General features: G+C 51.8%; 9 protein-coding genes across 9 annotated transcripts; 4 read left to right on the top strand and 5 right to left on the bottom strand.

Annotated features, from left to right (window-relative positions):
- Positions 1 to 974: 974 nt before the first annotated feature.
- CPAR01_01844 (uncharacterized protein) lies at positions 975 to 1,416 on the bottom strand (the record flags this gene model as incomplete). The annotated part of the gene is made up of 2 exons (XM_060486132.1): positions 975 to 1,123; positions 1,242 to 1,416. 2 exons carry the CDS (start codon positions 1,414 to 1,416, stop codon positions 975 to 977), a joined length of 324 nt encoding a protein of 107 aa, XP_060356989.1.
- Positions 1,417 to 2,251: 835 nt separating this feature from the next.
- CPAR01_01843 (acetyltransferase) lies at positions 2,252 to 3,084 on the top strand (the record flags this gene model as incomplete). Its single annotated transcript, XM_060486131.1, has 2 exons — positions 2,252 to 2,357; positions 2,582 to 3,084. The coding sequence occupies 2 exons, from the start codon at positions 2,252 to 2,254 to the stop codon at positions 3,082 to 3,084; spliced, it is 609 nt and encodes a 202-aa protein (XP_060356988.1).
- Positions 3,085 to 8,648: 5,564 nt separating this feature from the next.
- On the top strand, positions 8,649 to 10,274 carry CPAR01_01842 (uncharacterized protein; the record flags this gene model as incomplete). The annotated part of the gene is made up of 5 exons (XM_060486130.1): positions 8,649 to 8,801; positions 8,894 to 8,998; positions 9,075 to 9,460; positions 9,518 to 9,582; positions 9,790 to 10,274. The coding sequence occupies 5 exons, from the start codon at positions 8,649 to 8,651 to the stop codon at positions 10,272 to 10,274; spliced, it is 1,194 nt and encodes a 397-aa protein (XP_060356987.1).
- Positions 10,275 to 11,536: 1,262 nt separating this feature from the next.
- CPAR01_01841 (alcohol dehydrogenase GroES-like domain-containing protein) lies at positions 11,537 to 15,495 on the bottom strand (the record flags this gene model as incomplete). Its single annotated transcript, XM_060486129.1, has 3 exons — positions 11,537 to 14,056; positions 14,441 to 15,147; positions 15,213 to 15,495. The coding sequence occupies 3 exons, from the start codon at positions 15,493 to 15,495 to the stop codon at positions 11,537 to 11,539; spliced, it is 3,510 nt and encodes a 1,169-aa protein (XP_060356986.1).
- A 1,642-nt stretch (positions 15,496 to 17,137) lies between these two features.
- CPAR01_01840 (short-chain dehydrogenase) lies at positions 17,138 to 17,938 on the top strand (the record flags this gene model as incomplete). Its single annotated transcript, XM_060486128.1, has 2 exons — positions 17,138 to 17,500; positions 17,564 to 17,938. 2 exons carry the CDS (start codon positions 17,138 to 17,140, stop codon positions 17,936 to 17,938), a joined length of 738 nt encoding a protein of 245 aa, XP_060356985.1.
- A 182-nt stretch (positions 17,939 to 18,120) lies between these two features.
- Positions 18,121 to 19,514, bottom strand: CPAR01_01839 (uncharacterized protein; the record flags this gene model as incomplete). The annotated part of the gene is made up of 4 exons (XM_060486127.1): positions 18,121 to 18,979; positions 19,041 to 19,168; positions 19,235 to 19,335; positions 19,412 to 19,514. The coding sequence occupies 4 exons, from the start codon at positions 19,512 to 19,514 to the stop codon at positions 18,121 to 18,123; spliced, it is 1,191 nt and encodes a 396-aa protein (XP_060356984.1).
- Positions 19,515 to 20,430: 916 nt separating this feature from the next.
- On the top strand, positions 20,431 to 21,955 carry CPAR01_01838 (uncharacterized protein; the record flags this gene model as incomplete). Its single annotated transcript, XM_060486126.1, has 2 exons — positions 20,431 to 20,580; positions 20,651 to 21,955. 2 exons carry the CDS (start codon positions 20,431 to 20,433, stop codon positions 21,953 to 21,955), a joined length of 1,455 nt encoding a protein of 484 aa, XP_060356983.1.
- Positions 21,956 to 22,098: 143 nt separating this feature from the next.
- Positions 22,099 to 22,959, bottom strand: CPAR01_01837 (3' exoribonuclease; the record flags this gene model as incomplete). The annotated part of the gene is made up of 2 exons (XM_060486125.1): positions 22,099 to 22,612; positions 22,673 to 22,959. The coding sequence occupies 2 exons, from the start codon at positions 22,957 to 22,959 to the stop codon at positions 22,099 to 22,101; spliced, it is 801 nt and encodes a 266-aa protein (XP_060356982.1).
- Positions 22,960 to 23,918: 959 nt separating this feature from the next.
- CPAR01_01836 (uncharacterized protein) lies at positions 23,919 to 24,848 on the bottom strand (the record flags this gene model as incomplete). Its single annotated transcript, XM_060486124.1, has 1 exon — positions 23,919 to 24,848. One exon carries the CDS (start codon positions 24,846 to 24,848, stop codon positions 23,919 to 23,921), a length of 930 nt encoding a protein of 309 aa, XP_060356981.1.
- Between the last annotated feature and the right edge of the window lie 734 nt (positions 24,849 to 25,582).

Here is a 25,582-nt window from a genome sequence, read left to right as displayed (position 1 = left end):
CGGGAAGCGTAATGTCGTTCAAGGCCAGCCTGCTCATGCTCACCACGTTCGGTGGCTTTATGCGTTGGCTTTCCTTGATCACGCTGTCCATCAGTCTCAGCTTATAGAGCGCTGTCTTCTCCCATGCGTCCTGGCTGATAATCATGACAATCTCCTAGCGGAGGGCTGGGATAATCTGTGGATGGCCAATGATATCGAATAGGGTCTGAGCGAAGAGGTCGGTTGTGGTATGGACAGCAGCCATGGCGAGGGCAATTTGTGCCCGGCCTACGTCATAGCTCTGACCCTTGGCCATCTAGGTGTTCGAAACATTCGACCGCATCATTTCGTAACTCCGGCTTCAAGCCCCTAGCAAGTCGTTGTTGATCTTCCAGTTGGCGCGCCTTTAAAATATCATTGATGATATTTCGTGTCGTATGTCCTCGTGCGCGTGCAGTCTTGCACTCTGGCAAAAACCAATGGACAATGTGACGAAATCCAGGAGGGTATTTCCGGAGCCAACACAAGCCATGAAGCTGTTCACGGTGAATTCCTTGGTAATGTTGAGCCAGGCCGGGTTGCGGCAGCCCACGTCGCCAAGAAACACACGAGATGATATTCGCGCAACAAGTTTTAAGAGTGCGGACTTCAGTACAGCCTCATTCTGTTCTGCAGTGTGTCGGTTGCATTACTCAAGCGATGCCGGGCCATTCCACATTTTTAAAGCCACTTTACCTTTGGATTCCCCGAAGATCTCTCGGCATGCTTGATCGCACTCGTCAGCTAGAGGTACAGTTACCTTCTCTAAGAAATGTGTCAGGACATATTGAGTCATGTAAATTTCAGAACACCAGATAGTCCACGGACCGAGATATTGTGTGATCTTGACTCTGGTAACGTCAGTGACCAGGGAATTCAGGAATGCCGTCTTTAATAGCTCAAACTCAGGAACGTCTGAAAGAAATTGCTGCAAGGTCCGTAAGTGAACCAGCCAGTTACCGAACAGATGCGATTGCCCAAACCTGGTTGACAAATTCCATGAAATCGAGGTCGGCTTCGTTGCGAATGCCAACGACAAATTCTGGGGAATGATAACCGTCTCGCCTATATCGGCGATAATTCGAAAAGGGGTAGTAATGCCGACCTGCATGAATGAGTGAAAGTCAAGTTGAGACGGAACTTACGAGCCACTTGCCTTAGCAAAACCGTCTTTGATGAGTTTGACTGAGTCAAATACGAATTGTCTTCTGGCCTTCAATTACCAATGTCGAAGATGGAGGTAGAGACGGCGACATCCGGAAATTTCGTGAGTTTAGATCTAGTATTCAGGACGGGAAAGGTAATGCAGAGAAGTATGAAGAACATGGACATGAAGAGAGGTCTCAAAGACAGCGCCTCAACAACAGGTGCCCCGACAGTAGCATGGTTCGCAGCCATTGAGGCATCTGGAATAGTCTTGGCGTCCATGCCTATAGCTGCTGGCGATTGCAAGAGAAAAGTGCATAGGTACTTGCACGGTTTCCATCTGGCAGGGAACACTATTAACGATGGGAGCTTTGGTCGTCGAGAACGCGACCATGGAGTTTTGAATCGGCAGGGAAGTCCAAAGCCGTGACGGTCAAAGTTGAACGGAATTCAGGGACCCATTGCAGGACATGAACCTCCTTGTGGGGGGGTTAGGCTAAACGAGCCAGCTTTCAGGGCTTGCAGCCCAACGACTCTGCAAGGACGCCTTTCACAATCTTGTGAGAGGAATCTTTCGTGAGGAAACCCTTTCAAAAAGATCTGGCACGGTTTAATTGGGGATCTCGCAATGCTCTCAACGCCAATCATAGATGAGTCTGAGAAGGCTTCATAGGTGCTAGGATTTTTGCCTATGACGAATCTAGACGCTCACCGCTGAGGCTCTCTGCAAGACTAGTATGGTTGCTTTAGTGCTGTGATCTTTTCTGTTTTGGATGTCTCACGTAAATCGAACCAGAGTGTCGCTCTCTTCGATTCTGAATACCCGCTTCTGCAAACAAGGCCGATTTCATAACTAAGGCTGGTTTTGGAAGGGGGACCTGCAGGGCCGGGAGCTGTAATCCGAACTCCGGCTTCATCTCAATGACTCATGGCCTCTCGGATAAATTCTAGAGGTGACGTTTGCACATTTGCCAAATTCCCTCTCGCACTATAGCATTTTCCAGTCTCCGACCAATGTTTGTGCGTTTTTAACTCAGTAACACCTTAACATCAATTATCGTCGAACTATTTGCCCGTCGTTGTGATCATGGATTTATACATCCGACCACTATCAGTCAACGATCTTGATCGATGCGTTGCAGTGGAGGCCGCAGCCTTCCCCCCCGCCGAAGCAGCGACTCGCGAAAAGGCAAGTTGCTTTCCATATCGGCCTTCGTTGTTACGAACAAATTCATCATCAAGCTACATCTTATGACCCAGATCCCTGCCAATTCGTACATAAGTAGCCACCAGCACACATATTGCCGCAGTGTTCAGGGGCAAGGGCGCGCTTGCAAAGAAGGCCACCGAACATATCTAATTCGATTGTGCATTCAGATTGAATATCGACTGACGGTATGCCCTGAACTCTGCTTAGGATTATTTGTCCGTAAGGGCAAAAATAGCCCAGAGAGCGTTATCCGACAAGGGATCACCCCGGTCTACAGCCCATCCGAAACTTCGAGTCGTGATGAACTTATCGCACACACAATTTCCACCAAGTCAACCTCTTCTGTTGTCACAGACGAGGATATGGCTGTCCCATCTGCGTGGAAGATAGACCCGACCGCTACATACGACGTGGGGCATCGACCTGAAGGCAGAACTATCACTTTGCATTCACTGGCTGTCGCGCCCCATTTCCAGAAGTCGGGTTACGGCAAAACCCTCATGGCATACTACATCGAGCACATGATGCAAACGGCACAGGCAGAGAGAATTTCTATTCTCACTTACGACAGGCTGGTTTCGTATTATGAAAAGCTGGGCTTTACACACTATGGCAAGAGCCAATCCGAGTATGCTGGAGTAGCTTGGCACGATTTGGTATGGTCTCTCGAGGGCAATCATACAAGCTTCCTGCTGACGTTCTCCATGTAGGCTTACGTATTCAATATTGCGTGACCAACGTCGCGAAGACATTCCTAACGATCTGGAAGTCTTCAGTTTATACGTCCAAATTTCTCCTTGGCAGCTGGATCAAGCTCCGGCTTTTCATTCTGGGCCATATGCTAAACAGAAATTAGACGAGGGGTTTGATCAAAATAGTCTTATTTCTCTGGTCTCATTTTGGAAATCTACTCATTGTGTCTGGTAGAAACATTCTAACAAACTAGCGTCTTCTCTTTGGCGTCGGAGCATCGAAGCTAGGCTCTCCGCTGCAGAGGCGATGTGAGAAGAATGGTCTACTAGAAAGGCGTACCGCGGTCGCCTCATATGACTCTGATAGACCTGGTGATTCATCTCAGTACGGCTGATAGCGTTTTCATCGATGGTGGTGAACATGTCTGTTTTGCTTAACCGAATTAGTGTGAACACGTCTCGTGCAAAATCTTCAGTTGATTGTAGACAAAGTCTTGAATTACTATGTCACAGGCTCGTAGTACCAGCCAACTGGAACTAGGCTCAGGATTAAAGATTTCGCGTGTATCATGTATACAGTCCTCATCTGCCGGCTTGCCATAGTTTCGCAGCTGCCAAAAATAGCCAAAATGTCCAGCCGAAGGCATATCATTATCGGATAAGTTTCATAGCTCAGTTTCACGGAAGAAGTGCTGATAACCGTCGTCTTTGGTAAAATATGCATGCTTTTACACTTTTCTTAGCCCTAGACAACCTCGCAGGGGAGGTTGCGGATATCTGCTACCCATGGTTTGTTTAGCTGGCGTTCAAGAGCGAGTACCGCTAGAAAAGGAGTAGTAACTGGCAGCTATAGGTTGAGAATGAGATACTTTTTCTTCACATGAAGTATCATCAAGAAGTGGGAGGCCATTGATAGGTGCCAAACTTTTCTCCATACAGGTTCAAGCCTTGACGTCGGGTGCAATGTCATATCAATGGTTACTCCACGAAACTTATTCATATCACAAGCTATCGGTCAGACTTATATGCCACTCAGACTGCGTGTTGCCGCTATTCAGCCGACATCGTCAGTACTGATGCCATTCAATGTATACATAAGAACTATCAGTTCTGACAAAACTGAATACTGCCATGATGGTAGCTAATAATGAATGTTCTTCGAGTCGTGAGCTAGCCAATATCCAATCTATGTCATCATCACAAAGTGGGCATGGAAGCTCTTTTCCGAGTTCATCTCATTGGGCCAGAAGATACGTCAACTTCACCTTCGTAGGAAGTTCTTGCCAATATCTCCCTCAGATCGATGTTGTCAGTAAGCCACGACCCTACGTTTACCCAGAACATTTGGCGGCATCCGTCACCGCTAGAACCATGGAAACGACCTGCTGGGTGTATTCGCAAAAGTTGAAGTACCTTTGGCTGTCTTGTTGTTATACTAAACGCTCATCAAACGATGTGTTCCACGCAACATACGTATAGAAATGCTGTCATGTGGTACAGTAATACCCTCATGGCTGGAATTCTGATATATCTGAGCTTCATCCTCTTGTACCTGTTTGCTCCATGTCTTGCTCGGCCATGTAGTAAACTATGCAATACGTTCATCCCGTCGAGTTATTTGCGAGGCTCGGTTGGCATTATCCTAGCACTTGAGCATTGGAATTGTTGGGTCCAACATCTTGCTTTCAGGTTTTAGTGTGGCCACCGCTTCAGCTTGAGCTAGCTTGTACGCCTGAATATCGCACCCTGGCACTTGTGACTGGAGGCATGTTTAGCACCATACCTAGGCCTAAGTCACTGACAACCTACGTTCGAAACACGGTATCTAAAAACGTGTGGATGAAAATTCCATCTTGTTGAATCACGATGCTGGTGATTTCAGTCACAGAACCTAATATTGAGCTGGCAGCAACTGACCCAAGTAATCTCTCGCGCTCTGCAACATGGTCCTGAGTTGGAAGATTTCTTCACAAAACGTGTTTAAAGTCGTGTTGACTTGAATCAACAAATTCCTTGCAGAAGCTGTGTTATCTGCAATACCGGTCCAGGCTAACCGAAGATTCTTGTCCCTTACAAATCTGGCAAGGACACAACAACACTCTGGAAGTTTAATTTGGCCAATCGTGTCCAATAGAGAGAAAGGGTCATGACAAACGATCCGGCATTTCACTGGGCGACCTGATAAACCGCCAAAGACACGCCTAAGAACTCTGGGGCTTTGCTTCTCGATTGCAATCTGGCTACGGAGTACTCACCTCCGTAACATAGCTGGATTATCTTAAGAGTGCCTTATCCCAGCGCTGTGGTGTAGTGGCCCAGACACATTCGATGGCAAATTGCTCGGTGTTTCCAGTCAATGGCGGCGATCGTTCTAGAAGAAACGTAACTTTTACTTGGTAGTTGTTAATGTTACCCTAGCAAGTCTAGTATCTTGATTTTCATCCTCTGCGGAACGCGTCAATCGGGGAAGATGAGTGAACAGGGCTGCAAAGCACCGCAGTTAGACTGTCGCAACAACCATAATGATTGATGTTACTTACCATCCTAGTAACGATATCTTCCATCAGATGTCGACGAGTTTCATGTGTGTCGATAAGTGATGATCGTCCTGTTGTCTTATCCATCCCCCCACCCGATGTAACACTCACTTGACTCACCTACTCTTTGCAGACGACCCTGCTGCTGTTCCCTCCCTTTTAGGTAACGTTTTGTTGGCTAGGTCGCGAATCCAACTCATTCAGGATCAGAACGGCATGTGCCGCACATTTTGAGTGTCTTGATAAATGTAGGCTATTTCAACACCAGCATTTACCGACGAGATGATCGCCCGGGGTACTGCCGCGGCAGTCGTGTATTAGCAGGAATTGCCAGCATGAATACCATAGCATACATCACTTGTACGCTAAGTTCGATGGTGCTTGTTAAGACTGACTACGGAGTTTGGTAGCGAGACCGAATTAGGAGAACCATGTCACCAAAACAGCGCCAGCGACACTATAATACGACAGCAGGCAAGGGTAACAGAAGGGCTGGACTCCAGATTTGCGAGCTGATTTTCTGCTCGGAGGAGCACAGGAGCTTGTTGGGCAGCGCCTTCGCCTTACGGGATATCAGGTCGCATTGATAGAAGCAGATCGTCTGCTTGATCAGGTCTTCGTGGCCCCCACCAAAAGAGCGTTCCTACGTGTCTGTGGTGGCCAACTATCTGTGCGTTGGGGCGGCGTGGATTTAAATTGGGACCAGCGGACATTCATCCGTGACACCCGGGCTCCTCTTCAAGAACAAGGATCAAAATCTGACGCAATTCCTGGTCTTTTATCCGATCAAGAGCTGCGGGTCAGTCGCGAACTGTATGTACAAGTAGTCTGTCAGTCCTTGAGGCTCCTTGGCGTTGGTAAATGAAACCACCGGATCGCTGGTAGATTGGGAACTGGAGGCAATAGTGTGTATGGCATGGCTGGACATGCTCGTGGCTGTCAAAAGTAAGATGAAGAAATAAAGTTGCAATCTTGCCCCAATCGTAAAGACAATCTTCAAGGACCCTGCATCACCTCCTTGCGAGGGATGGAGAGGAAGCCAAAGAGTCAGTAGCGACCTGTCATGATTGTCTCAGAAACTAGCCGATTGCAAGCCACAATCCCACACGGTAGATGAAGAAGAAGCGTCAGAAGAAGCCGTAGAAGCAACAGCCACCACAAGAACCGCCCTAGAGGAAGCCCCATCATATGGTTGACTACGCCCGTAGACAGCTGTCAGTGTCAGAAGGGAGGCGCAAAGGGCCGGCTGGCTTGGTCCGGGTGGTCTCCCCTAAATGGGACGCCGATGACACCGTAATACGAGTGGAGATGGTCTGAGACAATCAGTTCCCTATTGCAGAATAGCATCGGCTTCAGTCCGCATCGTTGGGGGTGACACTTTTGTTCCTCCTTCTAGTGTAGTGTAGCATCTCCCAAACTTCCAGCCAGTCGCAGAAGAGAACTCGGTTGGGCGTGGCTTTGTGCTCTTTTGTGTTCCCATGGCCATGTCATCCATCATGTCCGCACAGTCACCCAATGCTGTCTGTGCGAAGGTCCCAGTGAAATTCCAACCTCCACAGCTTGGGTAGCAGATTGCCACGACTCCTTATTACTTTCAAGCCTCAACGCCCAACTTGCATTACTCCGGCAATGTCCGCCTCCGGCCGCCGGCCGTTCTGCTTACTGCTTTTGTCGATAGTCAACGCGTTTGGCGTGAGCCGGGCGGAGCAGTGCCGTCAGACAATTGAGGGGTGGTTCCATGTCGCCAAAGCAGGCAGGATCAAGTGAGAAAAAAGTGGTGCCATGTTGGGTGAGATTCTGAATTGAGCTCGCTTCTGCATGGGCTGCAGAACACCAGCACAGCACAGTCGCAATTATGCACGCGAGGATACGGATACTCTGAGGAAATTTCCCGTTCTCCTTCCCCAGCGCCGACAACCTTGAAATCAATACCTTGCTACTACGGTCCAGAAGGACTGGGTGCTGTACAGTAGTATTGTACATAGTATGGTCAAGTCCCAACCCGGAAAGACATTTGCCGATGAGATGGATTTACGGTTAGAAGTGCAGAGAAAGTTTCCTCTTGCCCGAATCCATCAATTTAGCCCTCTGGAAACAAAATGGCAGGTCAAGGTTCAGCATTGCATCCATGCACGCGTGCCAGTGCCATTCGCCATCGTAACTTTTCCGAAAGCAGGCGATTATCATCGAGATGGCCCCCAACTCTTCCCAATCCTCCATCGCGGTGGATTTCGTTCCCTGCCACACCTCGTGGGAAGCTGGTCAGGGACAGCAAGGCATCGGAGTTGTGTTTGAGGAGCGGCCCATTGTCACCCTACCACGACAGGACCCCTGAATCTCTTTCACCATCTCGCGACTCTTGGCGAAGGGAACCCCCCGAGGTTCAAGAGTCTTCAATCTCTTCGGAACTAATGCGGGGGAAGGATTCCAGACAGTGGACTCTTCGGCCGGTAGCTGGATACGGCCATTCCACCGGCTACTAACCACCAAACTAACACTAACGTGGGCGATAGCGTGTGAGGCTGGATTACCCGAGATGTGGTTCGCCCCATCTGCCGACATTTGCTCACACCAGGGTCGACACCTCTTACCCGCTTTCAACATAGCCCAGCATGCGAAGATCTCACTCCAATACGGGATAGATTCTCCAGAAGCTGCAATTGAAGCCTCCCGGGGTGGCCTGCCCATGTTGCATTCTGCAAGGTTCTGCGCAGGTGTAAGTGTGACGATCAGGGGTGCTGGTGTCTCTCTCCTCTCTTCTTCCACTCACGCCGCATGGCAGCAACAGGGCCAGGCCGCACTCACACGGTCGCAGTAGCGCAATTCCGTGTTTTTTTCCCACATTGTCCAGGAACGCATATCTTCAACAAGGTCCCTCCCATCCCTCTTCGTTCCTGTCAGGATGGAGAACCCGAAGAACGACGTCCCGAATCTGCGGTTCCTCTCACGGCCCCTCCCTTGACAAACACGACTCGTCGTTCGATCCCTTTTTCCTTTGCCCGAGTACGGATATCAAAGACATTGAATCGTCTTGTTCCGATCGCGATGGCGGAAATCGAGAACCGCGGCCCGCAGCTGGTGGCCGTCGGCATAACGCTTGTCACAACAGCCATTGTCGCAACGACTCTCCGATGCTATGTCCGAATCTTCCTCGTCAAGAACTTCGGAGTCGACGACTGGTGCATGCTTGCTGCGATTGTACGGAAACCAATCTTTTCCTCTTCCTTCGCACCGATGCGCCCGAGATGAAATGTTGGAGATTTCAAGCTGACCAGAGGACCAACTTGCAGACATCATTCATCCTCTTTGTAGCATGTGCCATTACGGGTGTGCATTACGGAACGGGTCGACACAAGGTGAATCTCACCGATGATCAGTGGTCAACCGCCATGATGGTAAGCTTCCGACAGCCCTCTTAATCCTTTTGGGGTGGTAAAAAACGATGGGAGGATAGACACTGACACCCTGAAGTTCTGGTGGTACTGCTATCTGTGGTACTGTTTGTCGATGATCGCCTCCAAAATTTCCATCGGCTACTTCCTCCTCCGAATCACGGTCCGCAAGGTCGACGTTTGGATCATTTACAGTGTCATGATGATGACAGTCTGCACCGGCGTCGTCTTCTTCTTCGTCACTCTCCTCCAATGTCAACCGATATCCTACTTTTGGAACAACACGACCCAAAGTGGCCGCTGCATCCCCGTGGATGTCATCATCGCTCTTACCTACCTCTACAGCGCCTTCAGCGTCATCTGCGACTTTACGTTTGCTATTTTGCCCATGGTTCTCATCTGGAAACTGAAAATGGACCACAAGACCAAGCTAGCTCTTGTTCCAATCATGGCCATGGCCTGCATGTTCGTGCTCTTCATCCGTCTGCTTGCGGCCAAATGACTGACTACTATCCTCTTTAGTGCCAGCGCTGCCGTCGTTGTACGTATGCCTTTTGTCAAGGACTTCAAGAATCCTGACTTTCTTTGTAAGTCGAGCTTTTCCCCCCCCCCCCCCCCCCGTCCCCCCCCTCTCCCCCTTTTTGCCCGCCCCGTCCCCGTTTTGCGTTTGTCCTTTTTTAAAGAACTCAAAAAACCCCCTTTTTTTTTTGTGACTGGCCTTTCCCCCCCCCCCCCCCCCCATGTCTCATCGTGATTGATTTAAGGTTGGTGGTGGCTGACTCGCGCACTTCCAGATGCAACCGTCGATATTGCAATCTGGTCCACCACTGAACAGGGTCTGGCGATCACCGCAGGTAGCCTTGCAACGCTCCGCCCACTCTTCAGACTCGTAGGATACCGACTCGGCTTTACATCCATGGGACCCTCGCAACTCCACGATTCCGAACGCGGCGCCCCATCTGCTATGGGTGGCAACATCAAGAACGTCAGCAACAGTAGCTCAAGCCGGGGCCAACGACGCGGCCCTTTCAGTCTTACCACCTTCATGTCCAAGGATGAAAGCGAGAGTCATGAGATGGGCAGCGGCAGCGAACAAGAACGAAACCAGCAGCAGAAGATGTCTTCAAGTAAGCGCGCTCGCGGCTGGGAGTCGACAGGGAGGCGGGATAATGAGAGCGAGACTGAACTAACTTTCGAAGCCTCAAAAGAGTCGGTGGGGAGTGACCGCGACAACATAGTCGTTGTTCAAACCTTCTCTTTGCGGGAAGATCGATTGTAAACATTGTACACATGCTTACTGTAAACGATGAATATAATATTCGACGCCTCACGAATGGGAATTGGGACATGGTATATATAAAACTTAATTGAGCAATATGTAAATGAAGAAGTCCTGCAAACGCGATCCAATTGCCATCATGCAGATGTCAGGTCCATCAGACCAATCTGATGTCTTACCTACTTGACAGGAGATGCATCAGATGAACCACTCTCCATATACCCAGGCGCATGGTTGGTATGCACTTGCGAGATTAACTCAGCAGCAAGCCATGATTTTATGTTCCCCTGAGCACAGCTGGAAACTCATCGTCTCAATCTCGATAAGCCACTCCGTCGGGAACATTGAGGGCAAGTAGCCAAGATGCGGGCACATGAACTACACCGGGGACCGCAACAACAAGGCACGGTAAAAAGTGATTTAACAGATCGACCTTCAGGTTACTTGAATTCTGCTGATAGAGCTATGTATAATCTTTGAGGTCTTCCCCCAAGATTGCCCGCGCCACAATGAGCGAATATCCTTGTGTTGTTCGTTCGTCTAGGCTCCAGACCAACCACGGCTTCTACAGCCACGATTACGACAACCATAGGGAGCCCATGTGATCATACCAAGTAGAGAGACATTTGGTTTTGGGAGGGAAACTTCGACGTAAGAAGACTCGCAATTCTCTTTTCCCAGCAACGCAAGCCGTCTCGCAAGTTTTCGCAATACGTATATTGTCATCCGACAGCAATACTGTACTTGGTGTTGCACGGTGAGGCTGGCTATAAGCATCACTGTTACTACAAACCAATCACTCTGGCTACAGCGATACGCCAATCCTTGAAATTTTGGCAGATTGTCGATCCGAAACAACAAGTTGATTTGGTTGCCACTGCAAATCATTGCCGTCCACACCAACAGCATTGCTATGCAGTGCTGAAATGAGTGTCAAGCACACCAGCTGGAGTACACTCAGGGCCGCCTCGCAATGTCGCCTCAGAACCACGAACAACGCAAGCGTCATTGTTTTCCTCGTTCTCGTTAGACTGGACACAAATTGCTCCTAGGACGTTCGAGAGTAGTTGATTCGTCCAAATGATTGTCTAAATATACTTCCCTAACGCTCTATTTCTTGAAGTGGTTCGTCTTTGGGTCTCAGGACCGCAACTACATCCTTGTTCTAGTCGACGGGGACATAGCATGCTACATCCGATCCCTTCAATGGCGAGAATCACTCAAGAGCTTTGAAACTTGGTCGCTAGTGTGCAGTGTTGATATCAAGGCTCGTCCTTCATGGATGCGGCGTTGTGTGGGGGCCTCGTCGGGCCAGCTGACACTCCATTCTGTACTGGCCTCGGAAGACGGTTCAGAGAGCTCTGGTTGGCCTGCGATAACGGTGTTACTGGCGTCAATGGTGTTGTCGAGGTTCTATCAGCATTTCCCATGCTCTGACCTCGCGCCAGAACAGCCAATGAGTTCTTGAGCGTATTCAATTGGGCCTGAAAATCGTTACTTTCGATTGCGGGCTGACGGCCGGGATGAGGCTGCTGCTGTGTCGATGTTGTCTCCTTTTGGCGTTGAAGCTCGGCCTCGATCCGATCCATTCTCTTGGCCTGTTCTTTCTTTGCTTCCGCCTGTTCGGCAACGTGGTTCGTGAGGCGTGTCTCCACCATTGCGATGCGATTGTTGAGAGTGCCCAGGTGCTGATCTAAGGAGGTTTTGCTAACATCAACGAGTGTTCTGCAGTTATTGATCAAGGTTGTGCTGATAGCGATAGCTTCCTCCATCTTCAAAATTCGAGGCATGTAATCAGCATTCGGTACTTGATCGGCGATGGCTCTTTCTATCCTCTCAAGGCGGTCTTCAAAGCCCTCTGGACGCGGCAGGGTTGGGTCAGCTCGTGCGCCCATCCGTTCTTCCAATGCGGCTAGCCGTGTCTCGGTCCGGATGCTCTGCTGAGTATCTACCCCTTTTCGATCTTCTGATCCTATTCTGACGGATTTTTTGCTTGTCTCGGAAGCTTGAGACGACTCTGTGTTGGAAAGAAGACCGTGTTTGACTTCCTTCATCTCTCGGCTCAACGTCTTCAAATCGCCTTCGAAGCTTTCGATAAGGCCATGCTGGTCTTGCTGCCGTTGTTGAATCTTTTGGCTCGATTTGCGATATGTCATAATCTCCGCAACAAGGCTGTTTATCTGGCTACTGAGCATATCCAACTTTTGTAGGGCATCTTGGCACTTTGAAGCAGTGAGCAGGTTGAGCTGGTCGTGTGCTTTTCGGATATCTCTTGAAAGCTCCTCAGATTCCATAACGAGGCTTGTTTGTTGTTTCAAGAGCTGCATGGTCTCGTCGTTTTGTCCAACTCTGGTCTCGAGCAGTCGGAGTAGCTCATCGTCATACTGCGACTGTTTCTGGTGTCCGATGGTGGCTTGGTCATCCAAATGCGGGTCATATGTCTTGTGTTGTTCTTCAGCCAAATCCTGACTTGCATCAAGCATCGAGCCTGCTGCCCCATGGTGAGTGGGTGTTCGTCGATGGTCTTGGCTGCTCATTGCTTGGCTAGAGGGCTCCTCGTGACGTGGGGTGAGCTGCCAGTTCAGTCGCGGGGAGCATGACGGCGATTCCGGGAGGCATTGCCTTTTCAAGGAGTCGGGTGCATCAGGGCTAGGTTTCCTTTTCCGCCCTTGGCTTTGGATGAGGTCATCGATAGCGCTTTCTGAAGCACCTTGAGTAGACGACTGCCTGATGTTATCGTAGCCGAAAGAAGCTCTGCGTTGCCTATCCGGTGTTGTCGTCGAGATGCTTGGGAGGCTCTTGCCAGAAGGTATCATCTGGAAGTGGGCACTAGTGGAAGAGTCCCTACGTTGACGCTGGCCCGATGGTACTGATATGCGCGAAGCCAGATCCTTGCCGATGCTACGTATGCTTCCGCCTCTTATTTGAAAGCTCGAAGGTGTGCCCTTCTTGATGGGGAACGCCCCATACGTGGGAGGATTATCTGGATCGATGATAGACATCCGGTCATGCTTCATCAGCTCTGACCATGACTCCTCAACGTACTTCCACTCTTCTTGAAGTTCCTGGGTTGTCGGCTGGGCACCGACTGGCGGGTCAGGATCCCGGGAATTCCACGCGTCGATGAGATTACTCAGGAAGTTATGGCGCTTCTTGTGGATCTTGGGGGTTTCCAGGTATACGCGGCGACGATCCGAGTAAATTTCTGCGAGGTCCTCGACCATTCGAGAGCTGGCATTAGACACACCCCAGTGATCGCGTATGAAGTCCCAAAAGCGGATGCGATCGAAGGCCAGATGTTGACATCGTAACAGAAGCCGGAAAAGAATAACGAGGTTAAGGTGTATGCGCTCTTGACGATCAGACAAGGTCTTCAACTCGGCAAATCTGTCAAATCTCTTTGCATTGCCAGGATGAAGAAGAATCGCTTTAGACAGGGCCACTGAATCCGGCCACGGGGGAAGCGGGAGCGAGACGGCTGTGATCCAGAATATGTCGTTGTAGTCCCCTTTCCCCACCATGGTGTAATATGAATGGTTCAAGGCCCGCGAGGGTATCGCCAGGCTAGACTCTAGTGGGGAATGCAGATGATGATATCGAGAAAGAGTGTGGGCATGGAGAGCCGACGTCAAGAAATCTGCGTGCGTGACACTGACGCGGAAGGGACGGGGAGCAAGGATGGAGGGGCCCTGACCGCGCAGAAGCCGAGGACGCGGAACCTGGGAGATACCGGCACCGCCGCGCGTGGTGGTTTCAGGGGTCCAACCAGAAGGTTCAACGCTCTGTGGCCCGTCAGTGTTCTGGAACGAACTATTCGTAAGGTACCTAAACGTTCTCTTGTCACCGACGGGTGTTACCTAAGCCAGACTTCCCTGGACTCACCCAACTCATTCGTTCTCACATTTCGTCACACTCTCAGTCTCACTCTCACTCTCGCTTTCAGTCACACCCTCACTGCTGCTCTGGAACTAAGCAATTTCATATACCTAGTAGGCGACACCTCTGGGTGTTTGCTCATACTCCGTTCTCATTTTCACATCATCATTCCCACCGACATCATCAACATCATTTCCTCAACGCCACTTCAAGTCTCCAATCGCATTGCTCACCAGCACGACCCTCATTCGAGATGTTCAGCCCATAACCAGCACACTCCGGAAGCGCACCTTATTAGAAATCATGTGTTCCGAAGCCTTCTTCGCGTCGTCCAGTGAGAATCTCTCAACCATGCACTTAATGCCGTGTGTTGCTGCAAAGTCAATGGCCTCCTCCGAGTCCATCTGATGTCCACTGGGCCATCCACAAACCGACTTGCCTCCAACGATAAGGTCAATCGTGTCGACCTCCAATCCTCCGACAGGCGCCAAAACGCACAGCTTGCCGCCTGGCTGCAAACCACCGGTAAGCGGCGAGATGATCTTGGGGTTGGGTGCTGTCGCAAGGATCAAAGCAGCACCTCCAAGCTTCTTGAGCTCCTTGACGGGGTCTGTTGCGCTCGAGTCGATGTACTCATGCGCACCCAACTTCATCGCAAAGTCCTTCTTGGTGGACCCGGAACTCAGGACTACGACTTTGTAGCCCATGCGACTGGCGTACTGCACACCAAGATGACCCAAGCCGCCGAGACCCTGGATGGCAACGAGATTGCCTTGCTCGATTTGCATCTTGCGAATGCTGTTGAACACGGTAACACCAGCGCAGAGAAGTGGTGCTGCTTCCGCAGGGTCAACGTCCTTTGGCACCCGGACTGCCGACTCGGCACGGAGCAGCACGTACTCGGCGTACCCACCATCCCGGAACACGCCATTGATCGTCTCGTTATCACAGGCTTGGAAGAACCCCTTTTGGCACTGTCGACACGTTCCGTCATGCCCTGCATGTCACCATTAAAAAGAGCTCTTGACGTACAAATGCATGAGAACTCTGGAACAGACATACCTCCGTGCCAAGCACCTCCAACACGCTCTCCGCCTGTGAACCGGCTCACGCCTTCGCCCACTGCCACCACGTCGCCAATGATCTCATGGCCTGGGATCCGTGGGAAAACGTCTCCGAAACCTCCTTCTGCCATGCCTACATCGGAGTGGCATACCCCGCATGCTAGAACTTTGACGAGGACGAGGCCGGGACCTGGTTGTTTCAGTTCCTGGTCGACAATCTTGAGCGGCGCGCTCTTGGACTCGATAACGGCCGCCTTGAAGGTCTTTGGAAGTCCCGACATTGTGAATCGTGATCTTGCAGTCTTGGAAGTTGAGTGTCAGGGTTTGAAACAGAGAGAAAAAGATGTGCTATGAAAGAGAGAGGGTGCTCTTGCGTAGACCTCAGCTTGGGGCGGCGCGATGGCCACTACTTATATGCATGCAGGACTAAGGGTACGAAGCCAGTCTGTGTATCACACACGTCGACTTGACTGGTGCAATGCTGGAATCCACGCTTTCCGAGAGGGTTGGGCAAGTCAAGTCCAGACTTTCAAGCCCCTCATTTGTTTACTAATAAACAAGATAGCTCCAGAGACCCAGTACCCAGACGTCTGCACCGCTGATAAGAACTCCTGGCTGCAGTCATCTCCTGTAGGCTTCGCATGTCTCATAGGATGCTTCCAGAGAAGCTTGGGTTGTCGGTAAGACTAGGACGGATTTAGAAGAGGGGTTAAAGTGTGGTGGCGCTGCTACCATGGCTAAGATGACATCAACAAGACTCAATTCAACCCTCATGGATGTGAGCCCCTCTCATAGCTCCAGGATAGAGCTGGTTGTGCAAAGAACATCTTCTATGGTAGAGCCATTCTACCCCTCCTGTGTAAGATCAGATGGAGTTAATCGGCCGCCCGTTGCTGCCAACATATGTACGGCCATGACACCGTCACAAATTCCGCGGAGGCCATGGAACCCATGCACAATTTGCTTCTCGGGAATATCTCTACTTGGCCCTCGTGGCAAGAGCAGATTCATCAACTTGTGGCTGGAGAATCAACTGCGGCTTGGGAGAGATCTCAAGGGAGCCATCGGCAATCGGCGCGCCGAACGCAGGCTTACGTTCCGCATAACTCCGTCAGCCAATGAAATGTTATTCCTTGTCGGTTTTGCAGGGGCCTTTTTCTCCAAAGCCGACAGACACGGACGAGCAAGTCCTCCGTTTCTCGTTCGTACCTTTAGGTAGCCACGGCAGCATACTGGGCGTAGAGGTACCTTACGCAGTATGTTCGTCGCGGAGTTCAATTGCCTCAGCCTTACCGGGGCAAACAAGGATTCGGAACCATGCCAAAGCTAAGTCGTCAAGCTTTCCTTAGCACGCGTACCGATGAGAGTTGTGTTGCAGGCGTGATTATCCTGAGAGCTCCGATACAGCCGGTAAGCTATCCACAAGCTGAGCACCGAAGTACCTTTCTCGCGCTTCGCGCCAAACAAAGAACTTTTGATGGCCGTCCGAGAGCAACAAAATGATGGAGAATACTGCACAGTTGCGGAGATAGCAGAGCTCGATCTGATGTTCCCCTCCGGAGCCTCCCCACAAATTCGGCCTTCGCGCGCAAAAGGCTACTTGTATGCTGAGCTCGAGCAGCGAAGTCTTGAAGGCTTAGCTCTGAAGCCACGCCTCCTGGGGGTGCAAGTCAGAGTCCCCGAAACTCCATGAATGTGGTCATTGATGGAGTTGATGGATCTTTTGTTGCAATAGCTGAAAGCTGCCTCGGGTATATAAATGACCAAAGCTGCCCACATCCTGTACTTTGTCCTTCGAAACAAACAATAACGGAACATTACTTTAATAGAAGCAATACTTCAGTCACATCACACAATCCAATCACTTAACGTATCAACAGAGCTTCACGTGCAAGCAGGCCTAGAAATATAATTACACCTAGGATGTCTCTCCAAGATAAGGTCATCCTCATCACCGGAGGTTCCAAAGGCATCGGCAAGGCCATCGCTCTTGATGCTGCCGCGCAGGGTGCCAGGATTGTTGTCAACTATAGCAGCGACTCAACCGCCGCCGACGAAGTTGTCAAGGCCATTGGCAGCGACCGCGCTATCGCCGTGCGCGCCGACGGCTCCAAGACGGCCGAGTTGCAGAAGCTCGTGGATGTCACCATCGACAAGTTTGGCAAAATCGATGTGCTGATCCCCAACGCTGCCATCATGCACATGCGCACTGTCGAGAACACTACGGAAGAGGACTTTGACCAAATGTTCAACACCAACGTCAAGGGACCCTACTTCTTGGTACAGGTATGCGATCAAATCCATTCACACGTGCCCTTGTGTTCTATACAACTTACCTTTTCTGAAAAGAAAGCTCTCCCCCACATGTCTGAAGGCGGCCGTATCATCTTCCTCTCAACTACCGTCCTCGCTTCAAGTAGCCTTCCCCCGCCGTACCTGCTCTATGCGTCGACAAAGGGCAGTATTGAGCAGATGACCAAATACATGGCCAAGGACCTCGCCAAGAAGGGCATCAACGTCAATGCTATCGCGCCTGGTCCCACCGGGACCGACTTGTTCTACAAGGGCAAGACGGAGGAGATGCTTAAGAACATCACTGCCAGCAGCCCCTACAACAGAATTGGCACACCGGAGGAAATCGCCTCTGTGGCGATTTTTTTGTCAGGAAAGGAATCATCCTGGGTGACGGGGCAGATTATTCGGGTAAATGGAGGAGCTGCATGAGAAGCATGTAATTAGACAAAGGCTTGCGCATGTAGTGCTAGTCGATGATATAGAATTTCCATGTTCAACGCCTTGGCCTCACTCCCTCGAGGCAACCACTCAATATGCGATCTTGGACGATCTTGGACGCTCTTTCAATATCCCAAAAATCTAAAGTTAAACTGATGGCGCCGCTAGGGATTCTACTGAGCCCCCAAGGCAGCTAGTGCATTGCGCAGCTCCTTTACTGCCGTCGGCACATCTTCAAAGTTGAGCGCAGAAATAGCCCACTTGGCGTGCTTCTGCGCCTTTGGCAAATCCATATCATCCGAAGGTGCACTACTTGGTGCCCACGAGTTGTGTGAACCGGCAGCCACCGGTGCTCTGGGCTGAGGTACAATCGGCGGTGACTTGAACTGCTGAGGCGCCGGAGGTGGAGGCGACTTGGTAATATTGGAAGGGGGTATCTGAGGCGGCTGCCATGGCGACGCAATGTTGGCCGGGCTGAATGATGGGCCGGTCGAGGATGCGGCATAAGGAGAAGGGGCTGACGGCTCGTTTGCCTTAGCGGAAGAGTCATCTACGCCGGGTTGGCTCAAGGGAGATGGCGGGAACTGTTCGGGAGGGTCAAAGTAGCCCTGAGTCTGTGGTGCCGGCGGGTTGAGGTCGTTTGCCGAAGGCACTGATGGCAGATCGAGCACGCTGGACTGGGCAGGCTCAGGCTCGCTGGGCTCGGTTGTCGGCGCGGACTCTGCCGGTGCCGATGCCTTTTTGTAAAACTCGGTCTCCGGGTCGTCCTCTACGGACGCAGGCTTTGGGGACGTTAATCCTTGGACATCTGGGTCGTTAGGATCCAACGCAGGAAGAACATTTTCGGCCGCGGGCTCTTCCTGTTTGGGGTTGGACTCGTTGGGGTCCTTGCCCTCCTTCAAAGCCTTGAGTATCCGAGCAGCGTTCCACTTTGCATATTTGACCTTCTTGAGCGTTTCTTCGTCTACAGGGCCCCAAATATTTCCCAGTAGGAGGAAGGTTGCAGCGGCATCGAAGGTATCGGCGGTTTGCCTAGGTTCGAAGCACGTTAGGAGGCAAGGAAGGTGGTGCTATCGTAGTGAAAAGGGCGCACCTGGTGACGCGATTCGCGACCATAACCTTCTCTGCCCTGTCGAGAGTTTCTTGTGCGAATTGCTCGACATATGCTTGCCCAACTGTGTCGTCGGTGATGGCTTCTTCTTGAGCGTTCTCAGTTTTGGTCTGGCACGGCAACCATTAGTCGCTGACGCGCAGCAGCAACGACAACAACATCATCGTCTTACTAACCTGTTCAAGCCTATCCATAAGGTTTGTCGTGTATGAGAGACTCTCATCGTCGACATTGTGCAAACCCTTGGCTAGGATTTGGTTGACCACCCAGTATTCGCCTGTGTGTGTGTGTGTCCGGTCAGTATCTAGAGCATCCTCCGGCCATGCGGTAGTAATGGAGATGCCCGGACATACACCAGTAAGTCACCACAGGTTTGTGCTGCCGCAGCTGATTTGCGCGGTTGATGAATCTCGTGATGTCTGCCTGTCGCAGGCTGTCGGGGATCGGCTCGGCCATGGCTGCGGCGGCGGCGGCTGCAACAAGCAGAAAGAAGAGAGTTCGAAGGGCGCGATGGACAGTATCGGGAAAGGACGCTTTTGATCAGTATCGGGATCCGGACGAGAGCAAGGGGAAAAACCCTTTTGCTCAGTGACAGCTCACGGGCGCAAAGATGCAGCGGACTTGCGACGAGTGGTGCTGCGCCAAGAGGTAGGAGACATGTATTTCGTATCTTGGAAGCCTTACCGCAGGTGGCAGTATCAGCGGCAGCACCACCGTCAACTTTCCCCACACGGCGCACATCACAGCGGGGTGGGAAGGTCATCGGGTACGTACCTGCATCCATCAGGTGGACGGCAACCTCAGATTGTGAGGTACTTTTAGGTACGTCCACAGAAGGAAGTACAAAAGGTACCTTAGGTACTGCGGCTCGTGGCTGGCGGTGCTCGAAGTGTGGCTCAAGCTCAGCAGAGCTGGTGTGGGGTATGTGGCTGGTGCTCAGGCCAGATGCTCCGATTCAATTGACTGGAAATTTCCATGGTTCCATTCCCAGGCCGAATTAAGCCCAAAGGTGAGGGGTTCGCGTCTCACAGTTCCACGCTGGCCTCTTTACGCTGCGAAGAAGCCAACTAAACTTTTATGCTTCCATTTGCTTGCTTTCCCATTTCCATAAATGCAGACAGGGACAGAGCTCACTCACATGGCTGAACCCAGCTCCATGCTCTGACTTTTTATTCCCACACCTTTTCTCTTATCTCCCGGCTCCCTTTCCTCCCTTCCTCTTTTCCTTCTCTCTCTCCCTCTACCTTGCCCATCCGCGTCTCTATTGTCTCTGGCGTCACATCACTCGCTGCCATCCGGCGCACTTCTACTCACCTTGCCCACCCCACACTTCACAGATAAGGTGCATTGCTGCTAAACTTTATCCACCACGATGCATCACCCCACTCTCCTTGCAGCTGGCGCTGCCGTTTTGTCGGCTTTGCCTGGCGCCCACGCTGGCATGTATCCAAAGAGCTCTGCTGTGCTCCAAGTTGATGCCAAAAATTACGACAGCTTGATTGCCAAATCCAACTACACATCGGTAAGAAATTTTTCATGGTGTTGTTTACATCAATCACCTCTTTTTCAACATGCTTACCTGAGCTTGCTAGATTGTCGAGTTCTATGCTCCCTGGTGCGGTCATTGTCAGAACCTCAAGCCCGCCTACGAAAAGGCTGCCAAAAACCTGAATGGTCTGGCCAAGGTTGCTGCCGTCGATTGCGACGAGGATGCCAACAAGCCTCTCTGCGGTCAGATGGGCGTGCAGGGCTTCCCTACCCTCAAGATTGTGAGGCCTGGCAAGAAGCCTGGCAAGCCCGTTGTCGAGGATTACCAGGGGCCCCGTACTGCCACCGGTATTGTTGAGGCTGTCGTCGACAAGATCACCAATCACGTCAAGCGCGTTACTGACAAGGACCTCGACTCTTTCCTCGAGGGTGACAAGCCTAAGGCAATCCTCTTCACTGAGAAGGGCACCACTAGCGCTCTGCTCCGCAGTGTCGCCATCGACTTCCTCGACGCTGTCACAATTGGTCAGGTCCGCAGCAAGGAGGCAAAGGCTGTCGAGAAATTCGGAGTCAAGTCTTTCCCCGCCCTGGTGCTACTGCCCGGTGGAGACAAGGAACCTATTGTCTACGATGGAGAACTAAAGAAGGATGGGCTGGTGTCGTTCATTTCCCAGGTCGCTTCCCCCAACCCCGACCCCGCGCCCAAGGCCGACAAGAAGAAGGCCGACGAGAAGACAGAGAAGAAGCCTGAGAAGAAGAGCAAGCCTGCCTCCGAAAAGTCAAGCACCAGCACTGCCGCCGAGCAGGAGGCTACCCCTGAGCCTGAAGCCGCCACCGAGACCCCGTCAACCGAGCAGGCCGCCCCTGTCCTCAACGTCATTCCTCCATTGCCCATTGCCAACACGCCCGGAAGGCTCCTGTCGGAATGCCTCAACACCAAGTCCCACACCTGCGTCCTGGCCTTCGTGCCCTCTAAGGAGAACGAGAAGGCCGAGAAGGCGCTTACTAGTCTGTCAGAGATCGCCCATAAGCACGGCCAGGCCAAGCGCAAGCTGTTCCCCTTCTTCTCCGTTCCCGACGAAAACCCGGCCGCGGCCACTGTCCTCAAGAGTCTTGGCCTTGCTAGCGAGGTTGAGATTATTGCCGTCAACGCACGCCGGAACTGGTGGAGACACTACGAGGGCGATTTCGAAGCGACGAGCGTCGAGAGCTGGATCGATGCTATTCGTCTTGGTGAGGGAGCGAAGAAACAGCTGCCTGATGGATTGGTAGCTCAGGAGATCGAGCCCGAGTCTTCGGAAAGCAGTGCGACCGCCTCTACCGCAGCCACGGATCCTACTGCCGAAACCGAGACGGACGCGCCTAAGGAGACACCATCTGAAGCCCCCGCGCCCCATGATGAGTTGTAAGCATCCGCTTGTCCTCTGAAATCTGCATGGATGGTTAGCTTGGACCGTGTGTACATTAGTTAGTCAATGTGATGGGAGAAATCTGACCATTGCCAATACCGCTGAGCCACTTCTGTGGTTGATGCTGCCTTCCATGCTTCCACTCATGATTCCATTTCCAAGTCCAACCCGGTGCCTTTCTCTACCGTACCTTCTTGTACCATTTGACGGCCCTTCTCCTTGACCACGCGGTCCATAAACTGTCGCACCTGTTTGCATCCATCTACACCAACAGCAAGCATGCCCTCCAACCGGCTGACCTGGACACGGCTTTCACACACCATTACGGCAACACGGTCCGTGAGGCCCAGCGTTCCCACTGTCATGTACGGCAGCTCCTGCTCTTCCTGGGTATTGAGATCGAGTAGAGGGTCAGCACCATCATCGGCGGCTGCGTATGTAGAGGTCGAGCCGGCAGTGCAAGCAGCAATGTAGTCGGTCATGGGAATGCCAGCATCGATTAGTGCTAGTGTCGAAGCGTTCAGAAGAGCCGCCAGAAGGGAACCGTCCTGCGACAAAACGTGTAGAGAGATGGTGATGCTGCTGTGGGGGAAGAGATGTGTGTGAAGGTTCGCCGAGACAGCTTTGGCAATGGTAGCCTCGAGTTCTTGTGATCGCCTGCAAAGATTAAACGATTAGCCGAGGCAATACGCACATGCACACACTAGATGCACTTACTTGTCGTTGCGGCCTCGCTTCATACGGTCAACAGAGCTGAAGCCGGCGACGACGAGGTTGACGGTAACGGCAGCTTCCTTGGACTGGCCGCCGGCACCCCCGCGACGCTGGGGTTCAGCAGGTCCTGTAACAACGCACATGACCTTTGTGTGGCCCATCTCGAGGTAGCTCGAGCCATCGGCAGCTTCCTGGGTACGGATTTGGGCGTGCAGGCGTCGGAGCTCGTTCCAGCGGCGGCCATCGACGCGCAGGAGCGCCATGGAGTAAGTGGAGGTATCTAGAGGCATGATTGGGCCACCTGCAATTTTCCTGGATGAATATTTACTCTGAACTCTGTGATCGTAGGTAGAAGGACGAATGGAGGGGTTGCGGGCGCAGAAAGTTGTTGACAAAGTGTTGCACAAGGTGGGATGCGAGGCTGTTGCGACTGCGACAGAGGGACAAAACCAAAATTTTGGAAAGCGTCAATCCACCGCCTGCCTTTGGCCACGCTGGGAAAGGTGGGATGGTGGGGCCGGGCGGTCGGTGAGACGGCGTCCGGGTCCCGGTCATCTACGTACAGAGCTCGGGCCTCTGAACCCCTTTGGACCCTGGGCTTCCTATGGCCCGCATTGTCTCTCCCGAGATCGCGGGGAAGCTCTTCCATCTTGGTGGTGGGAAGACCAGAGAGGAGGGAGTTTCGAAACTAAAGAAGTAACATCAGACTCGGCATGGATGTTGCAAGTAAATTCGCCAACGGCCAGCTGCCACCTTTACATCGCACGGCTGACTGTGACTGGTAGGAATTGAAAACGCGGGGTAGCCAGAGTCAATGCCATCTTTTCTTCTCGCGCTGGAGGTACACTGCATGACTTCGCGTAGACCTTTGAAGAGCGATTTGATGCGGGTGGTGGCATGCAATTACTGCGCCCCGAAATCCTTCGTTGTTATTCACATTTGATGATAAGCACATTCAAATCTCACTCACTGCGGTCATGGGATTGATCATCTAGGTTTGAACCTTGGTAATGCTGGTGACCGGTGTATTCGTTCTCATTCCTCGTTATGCTAATATTACAATCTCGTTGCAGGAGGGATGATGGTGTCGGTTACCTGGAGCAGCACATTGCTCAACCGAAAATTCCATGCCCGCCTTCATGTCCGTGCCATCCAGTCCCGTAAGAAAAGAGCTCAGTATCGTTCGCGAGCTTGCCCAAAGTCAAAGGAAAGTTGATAGTCCACGCCGTTCAATTTCAATAGTCACCATTCAAGCCATGACCAGGACGCCCATATTAGACGTGCTGAACTCGGACGCCGGAGGCACCAGAACCAAGGAGTTGGTCGGCTTAACCTCGTCGCCTTCGGGTCCATCAGTCCATCCTCTCTCAGGGCCCCATCTGATCTTCCGGTTGTTCGCCGATGTCACCTCCAGAAGGGCCCGCATCATTCCCCCCGACTTCTTCACACCAGGCCAGGCGTCGAAATAGACGGTGTCGATCCAGGGCATCTGGTTGAATATTTCCGTCAGGAGAGACTGGCTGAAACCTTCATAAAAGCCATCCGACCGGCGAAAACCGTTAAAGATGCCGTCGCTGGGATCGCATTCGACCAGCACCGTCAAGCGACGGACGTTGACGCACTCGTGGAGGCCCAGAGCTGGCGTCACCACCCATCCTCGCGGCGGTTTACTCCATCCGGGACCAAGGCGAAGCTCCAAGGATGTAATGTACGATCTTGAGCTTGGCTTCATACGAGCCAAGAGCGGCTTCTTACTTTTGAAGTACTTGCCCGGGTGTGTTGGGAAAATGCGGAACGGGCGGCTGCTGTAGAAGTAGTGAGAGACTTCCTGATAGACAGTGCGGCAAGTTCTTTGGATTCCGAGCTTTTTGTGGTAGGTCTTGTAGTTGTCCGGGTCGAGGTCCACGACGCTACCACTTCCTTCAAAATAATAGTCGTAAATCTTGAGGCGAAGTTCTGATGGCAAAGCCATGAACGCAAAAGGCTTAGCCTTCCTCCTGGCTGCTCTTCTCTCGCTCAGAGTGAGAGAGCCGATGCTGTCTCCGAGTGCATCTATTTCAACTTCGGAGGCATACGTCGACGGGTAGGCGGAGCTTAGTGGTGTGGTAAGAGTAGATGCAATCGGTGTCGGGTCGAGTGATGAGCCGGCGGCTCTCGATATCTTGCCGCGGCGAACCATTGTTGCGGTCAGTGGCTCGGTTTGATATGCGTGATGCTACGGTAACTTGGGTTGTTGAATCCTTTCCAGGTATTCAATGTATACTCAAGATGTTGAGGCTTTGGTAATGCGCCAACAGTGTTGGTGGGTAGGAGCGTCGGGAGTGGCGGGGTGGCGGGGCGATTTTTCCCTCAATGAATGGTATCTAGTGGTTATGTGCAGAGATTTCAACAGCTTTGTGTTTAGTTTGTTTGATTGGTGAGGTTGTTGCAGGTCGACAGACAGTCTCGCAGAGCGTAGTGAATCACAGAGGGTGGTCCCATTGTGATCGTTGATGCGAACTTGGGGACCACCCTCTAGAATTCACCACGCGCGACGGCCATGGTGACGATAGAGGGAATTGTGACGGTGCTAGGTTGATTTGGACGGCTTGTGTTGATGTGTCTGTATCTGAGGGATTCGGCCAGGTTAGGTGAGGTTCGAGGGTATTCTTTGAGGGGTGCAACAGGTGGGAAATGCGAAGTGGAAAGAGTTGCGGATGGAAGCACTGGGGGTATGGCGCAGTTATGAGGGGGGGCAGCACTCAGGATGGACGGACACTCGGTGGGCGGTGGTGGATGCAGCTCATGCATGAAGGTCACTGCCGGAGGGGACGAAGGACATCCATCAGTCGCGCGTCCACCATTCGGACAAGGTTCGCACGTGAGCCCCTTCCCAGAGGACGTGCACCCTAGTTACTAAGCAGATGAGAGCTA

The sequence above is a fragment of the Colletotrichum paranaense genome (genome assembly GCF_030867605.1).
Source record: "Colletotrichum paranaense strain IMI 384185 chromosome Unknown Scaffold_1.1, whole genome shotgun sequence".
Classification (NCBI taxonomy): domain Eukaryota; kingdom Fungi; phylum Ascomycota; class Sordariomycetes; order Glomerellales; family Glomerellaceae; genus Colletotrichum; species Colletotrichum paranaense.
The sequence above is the reverse complement of the archived record's forward strand: the minus strand, read 5'-3'. Positions and strand labels throughout refer to the sequence as shown.